Genomic DNA, 19,708 nt, shown 5'->3' with positions numbered 1-19,708 from the left:
CCCCCCCCCCCCCCCCCCCCCCCCCAACCACTCTCTCCCATTAAGATAGGAAATCTGTCTGAGTGACTTTAAACCCCAGGATATCTCAATCTGAGGAATGGCTGTCTGGCACAAAACTGGCCACCTCAAATGCCAGTGAGAGCATCAGGAGGGAGGGAGGGGCAAGAGGAGAGCTGGTTTAGGATGTACGGTCTGGATGGCATTTTGATTCACTAATTTCTTATTCATTTCTGCAATAGGCTGAGCTGAGATGGACAGATAAATAGACTCTGCATTATCTGAGTTTCTTTTACACTGACAGACTATCCTGATGTGACAATCAACTTTTCAAAAGAGACAGGGACAGAGAGCGAACAAGAGAGAAACAGTGTGTCCCTGTCTTCAAGAGGACAGGGAAAAAAACTATAAAGGGAGTGGAAGCATTTCTTGTTTCGGAACTTGTTCAGAGTGAAATATGTCTTTGCCTAATGCGGTGATTGATTGATGGGTGGGAGACAGATGGACACATGAGGACCACTTTGCTATGGAGGTGCCACTAAATGCACAAAGACTGATGCTGACATTTCACAGACCAACATACATCAAATGATCAATAGTCCTTCCACTGTCCGACAAGGCACCTTGCTTGAGAAATAGGTCCACTGCTTCACAAGGACAAAACAGCTTGGTGGAAAACTGAGCTGACCTCTCACCATGAACATTATTTTTTGCCAGTGATTTATTTTCCAACCACGCCACAACTCGTACAAGATTTTTGTCTAAACATATTCAATACCAGGGATTTGCAACATATCTGTACTATTAGGCACAACTTTGCATACATTCTCCTCAGTCTGAGTCCCTGGAGGCTCACAGACTGTGAGAAGCTGGAGTTTGGGCATTGACCTGCTTTTATTTCGACAGAATGAATTCAAAAATAGACAGTATGCTAAAGAAGTCTAGTTTCTCCTGGATGAAAGGACAAGGAGCACACACATAAGGCAGTCAGACTTAATACATCTAATTATACCTCCATCTCATGTTTTAGGAGAGTTTAGTCCTCCAAACTGTGGTGTGGTTTTGCAGTTTATCGGTCTCCATCTTGTTGTATCTCTTCACCTTTTTGGCTGATTGATTGTAATTGTGTTTCAGGGGATGTTGGAGAGCTTCAAAAGAGTCTGCACAAAGCCGACAGTGGGTTCAAATCCGATGCTGATGTGTTGCAGAGACCACGGAAACTGATGTGTTCCACCGACTCCAGTTGGAACTAGATGACTAAGGGCTCATCTCTATTCCCAACTTGATGTTAAGGAAGAGAAAGGCTCTTGTCTGCAGGCTCCCGTTTCTGGTCTTGGAAACATAATAACAAGCTATGCATGCACTGCAAGCATAACTCTGCATTCCTCAGCCAAATCTATTTGCAAAGACAATCTTACATGTAGAGTGTCTCTGCTTGCAAATTCAACATGGCCCAGAGCCTCAAGAGTCAAATTCAATAAAGGTAAGACACAAAACAAACATGGCTTTATGACATTCTTAAAGGCACAAGCAAGATTTTCCTGAAAAACAATGTATTGACTGTTATACCCTTATAGAAAAGAATCCCTCTCAGTCATCAGTATGATCTTCAGATACCTCTGTCCTCTGACTGTATTTTCTCATTTTGCTGTGTTTTTGGTCATTGACCTCTTTACAAACGTAGAGACCAGGGTGCCAATTGAAAGCTACAAAAATGTCACACACAGATCCAAAAAAACACGCAAATATAGCAAAGCAAAATAGTAGGCAGACAAAGCTCGTTACAGCTTGGAATTTAATAAATTGAAACGAATGAAGGCCCTCAAAGCATTGAAAATGCAACAGCAATGTGCCCTTGTAGAAATTATGCCCTTGTAAATTACAGCAATCCACACACCTCCCTGTCAACAGTTTTTTCAGGAAGTAATTTTTACCAAACATTTTAAAATGTACAAATAGTTCTGTTGGGCGATAGGTTAACATTTTCGGAGATCAGCTGAACACACCTCTTTCAAACTCGGCAGAAACCAAATGAAACTCACCAAAACCGTCTGGGTTAGTCTTTCCGTGGTTCCAACAATCATTATTTCCCAAAGTTAAAAAAATATGCTGGCTCTAAACGCAGTTGTTTTCCAGCCATTCAAATGGCCCTCGTTTCTCCGGAGGCAGACTATTTAATTAACAAAATAAAAGGACAAACATGCCCCCAAAAAACAACCGGCGATGTACTCAACCGATCGCAGATATATTCATCCAATTGCCAAACCCTAACCGACAGTAAGGCCTTTGGTTTGTGTTCACGGCAATGAGGCTAATAGCTATTTAAGATAGATAGATAAGTAGTTTGTGGATAGTGAAGATGTGTTTTTTCATGAAATGGCTGAACTTTTAATTTAACTTTTGCCAATCTCAACACAAATCTGCCAGACTTAATCATTTACTTTTACTTGCAACAAGATCAAATTTTTTCACTTCTTACACAATGGCAGTTGTCTAGTAACACTCTCATCGTGTGTATGCTAAAGTGATATTATGTAGCACAAGAGCCAACGATCTATCAGGGACACAGAGATGGTTTTGGCATCAGTGTTCTCACTTAATGGGTAAGGTGACCAACCTGTCAAAGACTTGATATGTACACTTTTTTGTCCTTACACTCACTTTGCCCGTTTTTCTCCCTTTATCTCCTCTAGGGAAAGTAAGAGGGGTGGGTGTCGCTCAGTCATACATGGGCACATCAGTCTGGTCTCTGTGACCCAGACCAAGGCACCCTGCAAAGCCCCTCGTGTTCTTCATTTATTGCCGCTGCCCCCTCAGCGTCCTCTACCTCCTCTTTCTCAGTTCACACCTTGCAAAAGTGCCGTCCGATAGGTGAGGGTGGCGAGGGCTGCGCCGTCATTTGGCTGACTGCTGGTGAGAGTGCGATGCGGATTGGAGGATGTCGGGGGACTGGGATGAAGACCTGTGTAAGAAGGCGCTGGTGCTGGTGGAAGAGCTGTGCTTCAACTCCCCGAGAGGTTACAGCCAGAGTGAACGCTGCCAGGAGTTCAGCTACCTGCTGAGAGGTCGCACCGGACAGGTGGACGCAGGTAACTGACACATTGGGAGCTAATCATCAATCTTTTTTACAATGTCGGCATCAAAGGCTTATACAATTGATCGTTTTCTCCTTCAAAAAAAACTGAGTGGCTGTGGTCAGCTGTATTTATGTCAGTTCATGTTCTCCAAAGATAACAAGCTTTTAATATGGAAATAGTTTCAAAACGTCCTGCAGAATACATCACTGCATCTGCCTATATGCTCAGTGTTTTACATCATTATATAACTACTACAATTGGCTTTAATATATCCAAGCAGACCACAGCTGCTTCTATATGAAGGAGGAAACTGTGAACCTAATAGACACCTTTCAAGCCTTTTAGGTATCTTTGATACCGAAAAGATTTGGGGAATTGCTTTGAGGAACTGATCACCCACTCAAAAGGAATTGTCTTAATATGAGCTCCAGTGATGATTTTTACTGTCCCATTATGGTCTGAATCAGGCTTTTACACACAAGAACAAACAACATACTTACAATATTTTAAATGTGGTATGTGTTGTCATCAAAGTGGTAAAAGAATATTGTCGCCAAATATCATCTTTCAAAATCTTCAGCAGAAATGTTTCATTATTGCCTCAGCAGTTGCGGACACAGCAACATGACATGCTTTCGATTTTAAGGTTTGAGAGTTTTTTTTTTACAAAACTGAGTAGGTGCATCATGCGCAGTGGACTGCATTGTGTGCAGAGTATTGTGTGTGGGTTCTCATTGAAGCATTTGGAAGTGCAATGCGCTGTTATGCAGATTAGCGTGGATATCTCTGGCTCATTGTAGATTAAACAGGATTGGCTGCATGTTCCCTCTGGAGATTTGGATGGCTCTGTGAAGAAATGTCACACCATGGTTTTAGGCTTTGGCCCCCTTTGCTTACCAGCTGTGATTTTTCGGTGTTTGCTGACGGAAGTCTCCAAACCCTCTGAGGAAGGCGACACCCGAAAGCTGTCAGCGAATGGCTTGTGTAAGCAGCGGAGATGTGTTTGATGTGGAGCAATGTACGCCTCCCAGTGGGCTTGCATCAGTCCTTGATTGACAGCAAGCCTCGGCCCCTCTTCACGGTGCACTTCAGAGGCCTTCTACCCACCCACCTGCCCACCCGCTGAATCGCATTTTTATGCTTCATGGATTAGTGATGGATCTTTGCTCATGAAGGTACAGCAACTGCCCTAAAGAGACAAATGAAGGAGAGTGGTTTGGCCCCCGACAGTCCCCATGCACGTTTTATCACAGCTGTGTCTTATCAGTGCACCTTGATCTGCCAACCACACAAAACCTACTCTTCTGCCTCCTCGCTTTGTTTTTCCCTGTCCAGATCAATACATTAACCTTTCTTATCCTTAAACCCCTCCCCTCTTTAGGTTTTGCTCTAAATCATTGTCATGCTGTTTTCTTCCATCGCTCTGTTCCACGGCTCTCTCTTTCTCTCTACCATTGCCTCTTTGGTTTCTACTCTTTCACACATGGCGTGGTAGTTGCATCGACTTTATCAACCCTCCTCCCTTCCTCCCCCTCCCCCTACCTCCTCTGAGGAAACAAAAAGGGGGAATAAACCCAGTCAGCTTATATGTCTGTTCAACATGTGCACCAATCTGTTTTCAACCCTCTCCCTGTCTTTCCAGGCTCAGCCGGCCGTTCTGTGGTTTGGATCGTTTTTCATTTCACTCTATTCCCCTTCATCACTACTGTCCCGTTTTCTACTTTATCCTACCTTCCTTTGCCCTCGTTTCCTCTCCTTCCGCTCCATCACTTTAAGCTTCTCCTGTCTGCTGATCTCCATCGTCACATTCCCTCTTGCCTTGCTCTCTCCTCCTTTTTTCTCCCCCTTCCCATCCCCTGTTCCTCACTTCCCACCCTGTCTTGTTCAGCACCTCAACAGATCGATGTATCCCTCCCACAACTCAGCGGCCCCCCAATCATATCTTTGTGCTGATTAATGACATACACAGACTGATGAATAATTCACCAAAGACAGAGCAAAGAAGGAGAAGCAGAGAAGAGGTGGGGGGTGCAGAGATGGTAGGGGTGATGAACAAAGACACAGTCGCTGAGGAGAAAGCGTGCAGAGGCAGACAGCATGGGAAAAGAAATGACAGCGAGGAATGAGAAATATTTGAGGGGATTATATAGAGAAGCGAGTGAAAGAGAAAGAGAGGGCTGGTGGAGTCAGAAGGCGAACCGAATTCCAGAAGATGTACCCCAGGGCTGGAGGATCGGCTGCTGTTGTCTTGTGTTCACTCATTTGCTCTAAGCCTGGTTGTCAGCCTGTTAAAGAGATAATTCCACTCACTTTTGTATGATTTAACAGTGTTGATTGCTTTATAATACCCATAAATATACTCTGAATTGAACTGAAGTGAAGGAAAATGAGTTTAAAGAACAGGATGCCCCTTTTTGGGCATCTGGTCGGGAGTTCAGAGAACATTTTCCTCTGACAGTAAGGCATTACTGTTCTACACTAAGGTGATGATTGGCCTGCCTGCAGACAGGAAGGATTGTTAAGTGGTGGCCCTCATCTGGACGGAGCCCAAGATGGCGAGAGGCAAAAAATTCCAGTTAGACGCTGTAAGGCGGGGAAGCCTACTTGGTTATCGAAATCTGCACACTGTATCGTAATTAGTCCTCTCGGTCTACTTCCAGCCTATGCATATTCATGTTCAGGGCTGTGGGCTTCATTTGGGCTCTGATTGGTCCTTTTGTCAAGTCATCAGACCCAAAACATGCTATTCATAAGAAGACTTCAAATGGCTCAGGAAAATGAATAATATTGATTGTATATTTAGTCTATTTATTTATAAATATCATGAAATGATATTTCATGAAATATTTGTAGGGTATTTACAAATTTATGAATTCATGAATTTACGTGTCATAGGCTCCGACATGTGCAGTTGTGCATTTCTAAACCATATACAAAACTACAAAAGTTCCTAATCGACTCTTTGATTTCTGCTCTCTTTGACAGAGGCTGTTGCTGGAACTGTCCGGCTGTCTGGTGCTGAAATTGAGCTTTTCTTATATTCTGTACACTTTTTCAGTCGGATGAGTCATACTCCAGCCTCCCCACACACATCCTCTACAGACCCATATTCACCATCCCAACCCCACTATCTCCCCCCCACCAAACCTCCAATCCAATCCTCCCCACAAACACAATCCTTGAGCCATCACAGATTAAAAAACGTATAACCATGAGGAAATGCAGGATGACATTACATAGAGACAATACTGTGGGTGTTTGTTCTCCATTGTGTCCCCCCACCCCCTACATCACCTCCTCTCCTCTCCTAAGAATATCCCATCTGCCAACGTTTGCCCCCATTTTAAGCACATTAATTAAATGTGGGATGTGAGCTTCAGGGGATGGTTGCATCAATTTACGCCTACAGCGGGTTCCTTCTCCTGCACTGTGATTTGTGATTTTTTTTAGATGATGTCGTGAAGCTTGTGATGGCGTGTGTGTGTGGATTGTTGATCATGCAATGGCTTACTGTTGATTTGTTGGGCATATTTATGATGTGATAATTAAATACAGGGCATGTGGTTGTTGTTTTTAGCCATGGTAGCAGCATGGGGTAGTTTATAATGATGGTTTTCACAGACATCCATTAGTCTCAGACAATGAATTCTGACTTTGGTGATCCCCTGACTTGTTCCTCCAGGATCACCATGAGGTTCACATTTGTGGTTTTGAGTGAAATGTCTCAATAACTATTGGATGGGTTGAGGCTGACCAGATCCCAAAAACAAATGTGGGCCAAAGAGTGTGTTTGTGCGGGACAATGTGGGACACCGGCTTCACCCAGTTATAAGCAAATTCCCAGTCTTTGTTGTCTCTGCATTTCCTTTTCTGTGTGCTAATTTCCATCACATTCTGCCTAAATCTACATAGCTTGTGACTTTTCAAACAGCCCCAATGCTGACAGCCTTCCCTGCTTTCTCCACAGCCATTGGATTAAAGACAGATTTTAGAAAAAAGTCTGCCCTGCAGTGGTTTGACTTTTGAAGACCAGAGCCAAACTAAATGTGGGACATCGTCTCAATATGAGGGATGTGGGACAAGGGATGAAAATGCTGTGCAGTCCCAAATAGAGTTGGACACGTGCTCTAGATGGGTTACCATTCACATCCCCTTCAGGATGAACTGTAATAACTTTGGTGATCCCCTTACTTTTCATCTAGCACCATCTTCAGGTCAATGTTTTTATTTGTTTATATTTGATATTCTGGTTAATGATTTGTAAAACTATTGGCATTCATATCAGCTTTAGCTGTAGTTCGTGTTTAGTGCTGATTAGCAGGTGTTCACAGTAAACTGGTAAACATGGTAAACATACCCTCTAAACGTCATCATGTTAGCATTAAGCTCAAAGCACTGCTGTGCCTCAGTACAGCCTCAGAGAGCTGCTAGTTGCTCTTGTTAAAACCACATTCTCCTCTTTTAAATGCCATTTCTTTCTTTCTGTGTAAACACATACTTTATAATGATGACGTTAAGGCTTCCTTTTGTCTGTTGAATCTTCTGTTTTTCATCTCTTTATTTTCTTTCCCCTCCCCTCCATGTCTTCCTCTGGTCCTCTGTAGAGATCTCTGTCAGTCTGCTGTCGGTCATTGTGACATTCTGCGGCATCGTCCTCCTCTCCGTCTCCCTTTTTGTCTCCTGGAAGCTCTGCTGGCTGCCATGGAGGGACAAAGAGGGCGGAGGCCTGAGCCTGACATCGGGGTTGCTGCCTGGAAGTGCTGGTGTCGGAAGCCTCGGAGGCACCGGGGGCTCGTCACTCTTGCCACCCCTGCTGCAGAGGAAGGAGGGCCACTCCTCGTCCTCGCTCTACCCCTCCCTAGGCCAGCAGGGCCAGCACCACCCCCATTTCTCTGACCTGGTGGGTTTGGAAAGGGGGGAGGTTGGAGGTGTGGTTGGGGGACCACAGGAGACCCAGGAGCCGTCCTACCTGGACATGGACTCCTATCCCAACAATGCTGGTGAGAGAGGGAGCAAGTTCCCAGAAAGGAGACACTAATCCCAGTCTGACTATAAGAGTAATGTAATGCCTCGTTCAATAGCATATCATTTCAATACACTCACATGGTACTGAATTTAATACTGAAATTGTACCTACATATAGTAAAAATAATGAATCTATGCTGCAACAGTGTTATGAATACTGGCCATTATTGTATACGTAGCTTTTCTTTCAGTAGTGCTATATTCAAGGAGTAGTATTCATGTTACAGGCCTAATCTCTGAATTACACATACTTGGTTATGAAGGAGTCTGTGACTTTAAGATGCAGTTTCAATCATATCTGTACTGTTTTTAAAGAATTAATTTCTTTATTTCTCAAAACAGCATACAGTGAAGAGACATATCTGCCTTTTAAAGAACAGGTTCACACACAGACACAATTGTGATGCCATTGGAGTCATGTTTCTTTTTTTCTGTTTTCTGTTTTATTAACCAAACAGTTACAATTTACATATCTGTTAATTGCACAAACACACATAAACATATTGATTAACTCAGTTGTAAGAGATCCTTCCCAGAAAGCTTGTGATGGTTGCAATCGACCTTTTAAGTTTAACAGGAACTTAAATAAGCAGCATTAAGTAAGAGAAGACATTTTCACAAATAGATACTAACTGTCATAAACTGATGTCAGAGATATGTTTAGGACCTGATTTTATGAACCAGCTCTATGCGTTTTCACTCTGCTTTTATTTATTATGTTAAAGTTTATGGCAGTTCTTTCATATCTCTGTGTTATATGCCTGTCATGCTGGCTCATGTTCTGCTATTGTAAACATGTCTACTCATTCAGGACAAATTTCCCCTTGGGGATGAATAAAGTATATATCTAATCTAATCTAATCATTCCTTCCCTTCTCTTTTCTGTTAATCACTGTTAAATCAATGTTATACAATCAATTCGATCAATGATGCTGATACTGCATTACAAAAAAAGGCATTGATCTGAGCCGTTGTAATGATGACGGCCACAATAGCACTAACCAAAGAGACATGTTAGTCATTGAGGATTGTTTTGTTCATTTCACTCTGTTAGGAACTCTGAAGCTGAGTCAGACGTCTCCAGATGTCCCCAACTCAGAGGTTGGAGCCCAGCCCCATAAAGATCTGCCCAACGCTCATTCCCAGCAGCAGGTCACCTCCCGGTCAGTAAATAAGAAAAGGAGGGCTTTACCTGTTAAAAAGTTGTTTTTGATTAAGACCGTACTGGATGTACGACGTTGGCTTTAATCTTGCTTGCCTCTAATGAGGTCTGTAACTCATCTTACATGTATTGAACCTCAAGTAAGTTTCATCTTGCAAAACATCTTCTTTTTCTTAATTGATGCTGATATTAGCTGTTTTTCCATTTCTACAAAACCAGGAAAGACCCACAGAGAACCTTTCACAATTTTTAAAGGATAGTAACTTGTGATTTTTGTCCTCCAGAAGCACCATCACACAACTTGTCTTGATTTGATACCACTTAATATTTGATGTGTAAAAAAGGTGTGTACTTTTATGCAAATAAAAACAGTGGGTCAACTCCATTTAAATGGTTTACGCTGCATCTCAGATTATGCTGCTGAATCACACTGTTGCATAGCATCTTTTTTTGATCTGTGTGTGTGCATGTGCTGCGCTCTTCACTTAATATTCACCCTCTGCGCTCTAATGTGTCTAGGCCCAAGCCCATGACTCACCAGCTCTCCAGTCCTGATTTCCACGGCGAGGAGAAGGAGCAGGTAACCAGCATTGGGCAGATCAAACCGGAGCTCTACAGGCCCAAGGGCGACCAGGGCGAAGGCAAACAGGGTGACAACTGCGGCAAAATCAGCTTCCTCCTGCGCTACGCCTTCAAGTAAGTCAGCAAGCTCACATTGAAACAACTTACTCGCTCTGTCAGTGTCCTCTAATTTAGACTTTTTACATGATTGCCACAATAATTTAAAGATCTAAAGTTTAACCGTAAACAATGAGGCCGTTACATCACCACCAGGTTAGCCAGAAGAAACTGCACTAGCATGCTGTGGGTAGCCCCATTGACTCACATGCATCCTGCTTTGATCAAAATAGAAGCTTAACTTCTCAATGGTTCTTCTTTTCCATTGTCTAATTGCTGTAGCAACAAACGCACCGGCGGTTCTCATTCAAGGTTCGTACTTATACCTCCGGAAAGTGAATCACTGTAATTCGTATACAACCCACGTAAGCGTGAGCCAGGAATGTGCAGGGCTGCCACTAAGGAAGCCAGGCGACGTATTATAAAGAGCGGCAAAGTCCGCATTGTGAGGAGGTCGGGATGGATGGATGGGTCAGGAAGGAGACCGCTGTTTGTGTCCTCTGTGACTTATTTTACTGTATTTTTGTTAAGTAACTTACATACTTAACTAACGCCATCAATGTAAGTAATGTAATAAACATACTTATTTTAATCCAAACCCTGATCATTTCCTAACCGAGTAGTTTTGTTGCCTAGACAACAGATTCTGCACTGCAGGGGCTTGCAAAGTGCTACTTGACATTAGTATAGAATACACGACAAAATAGAAATAACTTTTCGTAAGATATCATAGAAACCATTGTATGAGTATATGTTGAAACACAAAGCACAGCTAAAAATACCATATTTTATAGCAATCCAGTAATAGTTTATATTTCGGTCTGGACTAAAGTGGTGAACCGGCCGACCGACATTTACATCCATGCTGCTAAAATGGCTAAAAGCAGTAAATTAATAAATAGATACAGTTCTGCATTCTGTGGATGCCTGTGATAACAGTGCACCATTTGAAGAATTAAATCCTTGAAAATGAGCTCTGAACACTGTCTGAGTAGAACCAAGATATTTAATCTTAGTGGTTATTAATCACAAAGTCAGAGGGCTGCAAACACACAATTTTTTCATGGCACAGAACATTGAGAGGGTGCTTCTTGGGAAAATATCTTTATCCTCTTCAGTAGACACAGAAAGAAAACCTCCAACTCAAGTAGGACATTGAGTTTGAGAGAGTGAGGTCTAAATAGGGAAAACATCATACACCACCAATACATTAGTGGCATTAAATGTAAGCGACAAAGTGTATTTTATTTACTGTGTGGCACAGATGGCTGTAGTTACTTTCTTTTTGTTCCTTTGACGATTCTTCGTTGAATATTCTTCACTGGAGAATTTAAGTACGACATTGGTGAGTGCCATGCTGTGAGGACTGGGTAATGAGAGTGTATATTAATTGTGTATGTACTGTAAGTCAGTGGCTGTGGGTTGTGGGGAGGAGTGTGCAGCTCACTTGCTCGGTCTGTCTGTCTGCGGCTCAGCTGGCAGTCCCCCATTTCTGCCCGTCCCCGACATGAAGAAACATTACAACATGGCGAAAGTGCTGATGGTCAGAAAAGAAAAAGAGCGAGAGACCGTTTTAGTCATGAATTATATATGGCAAGCCACTTTAAACAGCAGCCCCTGTCAACGCATAATAACACCAGACTGTGTTATAGCTGGCGTTACAGATACAGAGAATTAGCAAGGGAGTTGGACGGACAGCGAGGTTAATGATGAAAACTATTCACGTGTCCCTTTTCCCCCATTTATAAAGTCACAAGATAATTTATGTTGTGCTGTAGTTGCCTTTCATTACACTTGAGGGAAGCTGTTTTAGTGAGAGGAGTAGAAGAGTGGAGGGAGTGACTGAGGAGTAAAGAAGACAGGTGTGGGCATGTTTGCAGATACACACATGTAGAGGTGTGTTAGCACTGAAACCCTGATACGATTGGTATGTTAATGTGTGAGACCCAGATGTTGGGGAGTAACAGTCAGAACAACAATGTCAATCTTCCACAGATCCTCTGGGAAAGCCATTTCTATTGACAATCCCATTAAAAGCTGACAAATTTCCACTGTGGGAATAACAGCTAGCTTCCAGGCATTGTCTGCCAGGAATAAGGCCGTTAATTTCCCTCTGTGCCTGAGCTGTAATAGGTATATTCTCTGCAGCGAGCCTGGTGGATTATGTGAAAAACTTGGTTTGGGTTCAAGCTCACATCTTGTTTGGTTATAAGACACATGAGTGCCGGAAAATTTCATTTCCAGTTATTGTATCTGAGCCACACTGGCTTATCACGGTGACCACCAACTTGTCTCAAAATCATACTGAATTAAAGATCTTAGATACATATTTAAATTGGTCACGGGTTTCTCATTAAAATATGTATCTGGCTGGGCTGAAAATGTAATTTCCCCCAGCAACTTTCCCTGTTTATCATCTCCCTGATTTGATGTGATTGCAGAGTGGGCATGTTTATCCGATTGCCTTAATTGGATGTGATTCAGAGGTAAACATGTATTCGGATTGGCCATGGTTGTATTGTCACCAAGCGTATCTTATTTGTGATTGGTACACACGGAGAGAGGATGTTATAACTGCCAGGGTCACTGTAGGCATTTGCGCCTCTGTTCATTCCTCAGCTCCAAAGTTCACGTTGACCTCCTAAAGCAGTTAATGAAGTGCTGACACACTGGTTAACACGGGGAGACACAGTCTAATGAGGTCTGATTAAAGGCCTCCAAGCCGTTCTCATCTTCTTCTGTTAATTAAATACATAATGAACGGTGCGTGATTGGCAGCAATATCTGTGGATGGAGCATTCAAATGTAAAGGCGTGTGTACTATGTGTGCTCACGCGTGTGTTTATGCTTGCATATTTGTGTGCGGGACAAAGAAAGATTCCTGCTACAGTGCTTTCATGCACATTAGTGAGTCAGTATCTGAGTGGTTTGTTGAGGATCAATATTTCTATTTTTAGAGAAAAGCTGCTGATCGTTAAATTTCTGGATACCTATATTTGTTATCTTTAAGCATTTTATGCCAATTATCCCAGAAAATACAGCCCAGTGTAATATTCTTTTCTTTAGTAAAATAACACTTGAAGACTCTTCTTAAAGCCCAAAACTATTTTTTTTCTTTTGCCACATATAATATAAAATATTTACATACACAATGAATGAGTTTGACTTATCGGTTGGTAAAAAAATTATCTGCAAAATTTTGACAATTGATTTATTGTTTGACTTTTAAAAATACTAAAAAAAGTTCAGTTCATTGGTCCCAGCTTCTGACATTTGAATATTTGCTGCTTTTCTCTGTTTTATACCAAAGTAATATGATTAACTTTGGGGTTCGGACTGTTAGTAGGACAACACAAGAAGGGCCAATATCAGCTCAATGCTAGCATAGGTTAAGTTTTAGTGTGGCTCCTGCTCTGTATGGCCCAAAGTGAGTGTAGAATAAAGGGTACTGTGTTGAAGATTATTAATGAGACAGACTCATTGGTTGTACATATGTGCTTACATTTAACATTGATGATAGTGCATGATACAGCTGCAGGGATGACACACAAACACACACATGCTATTTTGGCTGTTCCTAGCCTCTGAGACACAGCACCTCCTACACCAGTATGTGAGTAAAAAGCCTGCAGGTGTGTGTTTGTGTGTGTGGGCTGATCCTGTCTGGGTCTCATAGATTTACTGTGTAAATTTGTGCGACCCCTGCCATTTTATGCCTTTTTTATGAGCATGTGAAAGCCTCATGAAGTTTGCTCTTTTGTGTGTGTGTGCGTGTGTGTGTGTGGTTCAGTACGGAGCAATTGGTGGTGAAGATCCTGAAAGCTCTGGACCTGCCAGCGAAGGATGCCAATGGCTTCTCTGACCCATACGTGAAGATCTACCTACTGCCAGACAGGAAGAAAAAATACCAGACCAAGGTGACTCCCACCATACTCATCTGTATCCTGAGTGTAAACAAACATTCAAACAACATCATCAGGTCTGACTTGTTGTTTCCTGCTCTTCTGATGACCCAGCCTCCTCATGGGGAATCATTACAGTTTCACTAATGTCATCTAATCTAATCTGGGGCATAATTTATTCAATATAATGTGCTTCAGACTATTACAGGGCGCCGCTAACCAACTCTTGTGTGTTATTCTGGTATTTGAGGACAGTAGAGTCAATATTTGTGTACATTTCGGGACATTCTGTACCAGGAAATGTATCCTTAGCCTATTTTATTATTACATTTATTATGTCAAGATTTATGAGCTCGGGAGACTTTACAAATTTGAGTTGTAGTTTGAAATCCATAAATATCACTGGTACTTTTGTGCAGCTTGTGAAGCTTTCAGTGACAATGAAGCTGTACCAGTTTGAAATGTCTCCCCTTTGGTTTCCCCCTTTGTATGACTGTCTCCTGTAGATCACAAAAGCCCCTTCAGCCATTGACAAGAGTGAATGCTTCAATCATTTGCATAATACTGCTCCCCTTTTGTTTCGAGTGTAGATGATTGTTCCATTTCAGTCACATGGAATTTTTACACCACTCATATTTTGCCACGCTTTCATTCCTCCAATTGATTTCAAAAGGGGAAACAGACATCACCTAGTAGATGTTAGAGCTTTGTGTTTCTGGTTTCTAAAGGCACAATGTCTCCATCAACCGCATGTTTAATCCAAAGCTAACAAATCATCGAGTGCTAATAAGCCAAAGTGACAGACCCACTCACGCAGTGACAAAAGTTAGATTTGGAAAATCGAGTGTGTCACCTTTTAATTATCCCCAGCTTTATTGCATGACAGCATTTATATCAAATGCTTCACAGCAAATAAATCCCACCAGTTAATCAACAAATAGTAAAAAAATAAATAGCTTGGAGATTGGAAGTGAAATGCTGTCTGCAATGTGTTAAAACATGATGAGCAGGAAATGAATCGTCCGGTGGCATTTTCTGATTTGAAATGATCCATTTTATTTGATTCGTTTTAGAGGTGACGGATGGAAAAGGATAGAAACACAAATCAAAATAGACGTGAACTAGACTGGAATAAAAACAGTTACCAATAGGAAATGTGTTGTGAACGTTTAACGGGTTTGATGTGATTCTTTATCCCTCAAGAAAAGGAAGAAATTCACTTTTCTCCTTCTTGCTGAGGAACAAGGTTAGACGGTGGTAGAGGTTAATTATGTTGCTCAAGGCCAATCAAAGCCCTCTGGAATATTATTTTTATCTTATTTTTGCAGAAATGTAGATCAATTTAAAATACTGTTTCATGACATCTACATGTCTGTTTTTGCTACTTTCAGCCCAACGTGATTCATCCTACAGGCAGTTAATCAAAGCTTTTATCTTCACAAGTCTCGGATAGCTCTTCTGTGAGGAAAAACGTTCATAGGAAGTGACGCCTTTTATGTTTCTAATTTGTTTTGGAAGAAGAACAGGGTGGTTTGCAGGAGCAGAAAATGGGCCAAAAAAAGGAAAACAAACAAACACTACTTGAAACTTAAAAAGATTCAGTACAGTAAAGACCACAGTAACAAGAGCTCGTGCCAAAGATGTCAAAAGATAATTAGGATCTTGTCAATTAGTGCTTTAGGAAAAAACGTATTTTGACCAAATATACTGTAGCTCTAGTTTTATTTTTTTAATGTGAGACTTTTGCATTGATGGTTACGTTCAAGCCAGAGATTTTAAAAAAAGCAACAGCACAAACTCCTGTAGGTCGTTTTATTATGTTTTATAAAGACATGTCCTCATACTCGGTAACTCCCCTTTTCTGCTGGTATGAAAAATATGCGGTTGGTTTGATTGGTGAAATAGAGTCACACCTTTGTAAACAGTTTGAAAATGTACTTTACTGGGCAGTGGATCGAATATTTTTAATACCAGCAAAATGCAACAGTCTTTGAGGATTGTGGATGCATCTTTAAAAAAATCATTACGTGTTGACACTGCTGTTTGTTTTGGAATTTATCTCTAAAGAGACCTCGACTCATGTCTGTGACTGGAATGCAATCATCGATGCAAAAGTCTAAAATGTAAAAATGATGGTTATATGAAAGGCACAAACTGGGGCTAAGCCAGAAATATATATTTCATAACGCTTTATATTATAGCACACAAAGTACTGTGTTTCAGGATTCAGGATATGCAGGGTATCAAATAAATACCTACTGGGTACTTATACAGATACAAATATGGTAGTATGAGTGAAGAAGATGAGAGATCTGGCAAAAAAGGCTTTTAAAGGAAGGGCAGGACTGTGGAAACAGTGTTGATGCTTCGATTATATTAGAATTAGTTTAGAATAGTTTAAGAATTGTGACATATTAACAAAACATTCTGTAGGGAATTGTAGTGTCAGAATTGTTTTAGATATATAGTAGTTATTATTAATAATTTAGTGTGCAATATTTTTGTTGCTGGGAAAAAAACATTAGTCTAAGCCTGGGAAGAGGGGGATACCTGTGTAGCTATAACCATGAAATAGATATGCGTATGTTTATTTTTACAATGATAATAAAATACGGGGGACCAGTAATGTAGTTTTTGGGTCCAATGTTGAATCTATCTGATGCTCAAACAATTACGCCGGATACGGCTTCCACTCACAAACCTTCTGTTATTGGACAACGTATGTGGTCAGTTGTTAATATATTGACCAATGAAATGTTATTTTCTCCATGTGGTAGCAACTATTTCTGAAAACACATGAGTAATTCTAGCAGAGGTAGTGGCCGTTACTCTTAGTACTTTACAATCAAAACAAATCATTGAAAATGTGGGCAAGAGCCCTTATTACAGTGCAAGACTGTGGTATGGGCTGTAAAGAAAAGTAGTCCCATGTTAGCAACCTTTTCACTGTGATTATACAGTAGGGTTGTTACAGGGTGAAATAATGTTGTTTGTTCCCTCCTCATTGCTTGTACCAATTGGTGTCCCATATAAAATAATGACTGTAATTTGTGGTATTTAATGTAAAGTGTTACTAAATTCTATCTCTGTCTCCCTCTCAGGTCCACAGAAAGACCTTAAACCCAGTGTTTAATGAGACGTTTCAGTTCGGGGTGCCGCTGAGTGAGCTACATTCCAGGAAGCTGCATTTCTCCGTGTACGACTTCGACCGCTTCTCCAGACACGACCTGATCGGCCAGGTAGTGGTGGACAACCTGCTGGACTTCAGCGAGGGCAGCGGGGACAAACCCGTTTGGAGGGACATTGTGGAGGGCACCGCGGTAAGGATAACACTCTGCTGCAGAAATGATTGAAGGAGAAGCCCGCGTTAGATTAGATTAGTTGAAATTTGAATGAGCCTCGTGGCAATATCGGCCCGTTGCAGATTCAAATTATGGGCTTGAGCAGTGGTAAATAAGATAGAACCAGGAATTGAGCTTATCAAACATTAAACAAGTCACACTTTCAATTCTAGATTTCAAGTAGAAGAGCATGCATTCATCGTATGAAAATTAATCTGAATTACAATTTAGAAGAAAGAAAAAATTAATGAAAAAAAAGATCCAAATTTATAAAATCGTATTGCAGTATAAAGCCAAATGGTAAATATGAATACGATAAGATTTGTGCACACGTGGGTACATACTAGTATAATATAAAGCAAATATGTGGATATGTTGTTGACAGAATGTGCAAAATGCCCGCTGTATTCTCATTAACAGCTGGACAGAGGATGTGCATGCATATATACACGTCTAAGATTCATATTATAAATTATATTCAATTCACAGATCTATACGGCATGTACACAATATGCAGGTATTGTGTCGCACTGTCTGTTCACCTCATACTAGCAACAGCGACACTATTGAAGCAAAGAAAGGCCAATTCTCAAAGCAACTGAATGAATAACTTAAATTGAACCACTACTTAATGTATGTTCAAATAACAAATAAAAACACTTAATTTAAAGCACTGAAATATTCAATTTAGAAAAATATTTCTCTTGATTAATGTGGCTTGTTTGCCCTCTTTTGAATTTGTAAAACATTTGTATCAAGTTTTACAATTTTCAAAAATCTAAGTAGTTTTAGGGTTTACAAACTAAGAAAATTAAAGTATTCAATATTCAACAAGCTTTGTTGTTATTTCCAAAATTCAACAGATTTTCTTTTTTTGATAAGGTGAAGTCGTAATATCAGGTTCATAATAATCAATAATAATCAACCGAGCCTTAATGGAATCGAATGCTTCTCCTTCCTGTGAGGTTATGTAGAAGTTCAGACGAGCAAATGGAAAGTCTGGAGTTATATGGAGCCGGGGAGTGACCAGAGAGAAAAAAATAAATGTATCGAGGCCACATTTTGGTTAAATCGTGCACACAAGATGTAATTTGCTTCAGTCTAGTTAAATCGTTCCTACGCTTTGGTTAATTTGCGAGCAAAAGAGATAAGTACATATACAGAGAGCCAGCACAACAGAGCAGCCTCTGACCATCGGATTCAAGTCCACCGGTAACCATGAAGTTTTCCAGGGCCTTCCCATTCATTAAGTCAATCGCATCCTCCAAGTCAGCATATTTCCAACGATATAATCCATAAGCTCCTCGTTAATAGCAAAGTAAGAGTATCTATCCATAGCTACAACCAAGGTCACGTGCATTATACAGGTGGCGGCTGTAATGAATGAATTGGCCTTGTGCACTGCCAAAGTTATGTAATTATTTAATTAGTACACACAAATGAATCGAAAATCATACGAACGATTTAATCCAATTGAAATATTTCTCGTGCACACCAATAAATAAATCGTGATCTCGATATTTATTTGTCTCTCTCTCCGGCCAATCCCGGGCTCAGTGGAAATAAACCACATCAATTCAGATGGATGATTTATGAAATAAAATATTCCAATGCCACCCATTCATAGGTAATCACATTTTCAAGATCAAGTATCTTGTGTTGGTTAAGTTTTCCTTTCCTTACAGCATTCAAATTATTATGGTCTTTACTTTCAAATCACTCAGAGAAGCATGCACATTATTGTTTGTTGTCTGAAGACCTTATACTGCGTAGAGAGGATGAAGAGAACATATATACTTCAGACTGGAAGTGGTCTGCAGTATAGATTCATTCAGAGTCTGGTAATGTAAAAGCACAGCTCAGAGGAGTCCAGATAGATTACTGGAAAGGCAAGACTGGCCACATCCAAACTTTTTATCACGCACTGCCCAAGTAGATTTATATGAAATATTCATAGAACGCTATTAGGAAATTAGACAGAGCAAAGTCTTGAATTGTTTTGGCATGGATATTTCAGTTATTTAATAAGTTTAAAGTATCAGCCTCTTAGCGTATTTCAGTGTTTCACCCGGGGAAGTATTGATTAGTGAGGTTTAAAGCCACTAAGGGAGTCATCATGCCACAGTGTGACCTGAATAACACCGAAGATCAGTAAATGGAGGGGGGGTATAAAATGCCTGGAGAATCGTCACCTCTACTTAACGCTCTCCTCCACTCGGGGACATCGACAGATTGGCATATGATTAATTTCCAGTGACGGCACTTCCCCTCTGCTTAAACACTCTGCCTGTCCGCATGAGGATGCCTGCTGTCACCCGCCATCCGTCACACATGTAGCTCTTCTCTGGCCTAAAACAATCATAACACAGCGCAGCAAGGATATCTGTCTGTCTGTCTCACTCTGTTTCTGATGTCATGTGTGTGTGATCACAGCGTCCTTGCTCCATTTTTGATCCCTCTGTCTGTCTGTCTGTCTGTCTGTGTGTGTGTGTGTGTGTGTGTGTGTGTGTGTGTCTGTGTGTGTCT

The 19,708-nt window shown here is 41.0% G+C and overlaps 1 protein-coding gene across 1 annotated transcript in view; it reads left to right on the top strand.

Moving 5' to 3' along the window:
* Positions 1–19,708, top strand: part of syt3 (synaptotagmin III) — a 31,723-nt gene that overhangs the window by 4,501 nt on the left and 7,514 nt on the right. The window contains exons 2-8 of the mRNA XM_031862059.1: positions 1,132–1,480; positions 2,691–3,086; positions 7,679–8,074; positions 9,154–9,262; positions 9,781–9,957; positions 13,730–13,856; positions 16,943–17,161. Of these exons, the coding sequence (XP_031717919.1) occupies positions 2,936–3,086; positions 7,679–8,074; positions 9,154–9,262; positions 9,781–9,957; positions 13,730–13,856; positions 16,943–17,161 (1,179 nt within the window). The 5' untranslated portion in view covers positions 1,132–1,480; positions 2,691–2,935. The remainder of the gene's footprint in view (positions 1–1,131; positions 1,481–2,690; positions 3,087–7,678; positions 8,075–9,153; positions 9,263–9,780; positions 9,958–13,729; positions 13,857–16,942; positions 17,162–19,708) is intronic.

Source organism: Anarrhichthys ocellatus, unplaced genomic scaffold, assembly GCF_004355925.1.
Source record: "Anarrhichthys ocellatus isolate YVR2014 unplaced genomic scaffold, GSC_Weel_1.0 scaffold26, whole genome shotgun sequence".
NCBI classification, from domain to species: Eukaryota; Metazoa; Chordata; class Actinopteri; order Perciformes; family Anarhichadidae; genus Anarrhichthys; species Anarrhichthys ocellatus.
Note: the sequence above shows the minus strand (reverse complement) of the source record. Positions and strands in the feature narration are given on the sequence as shown.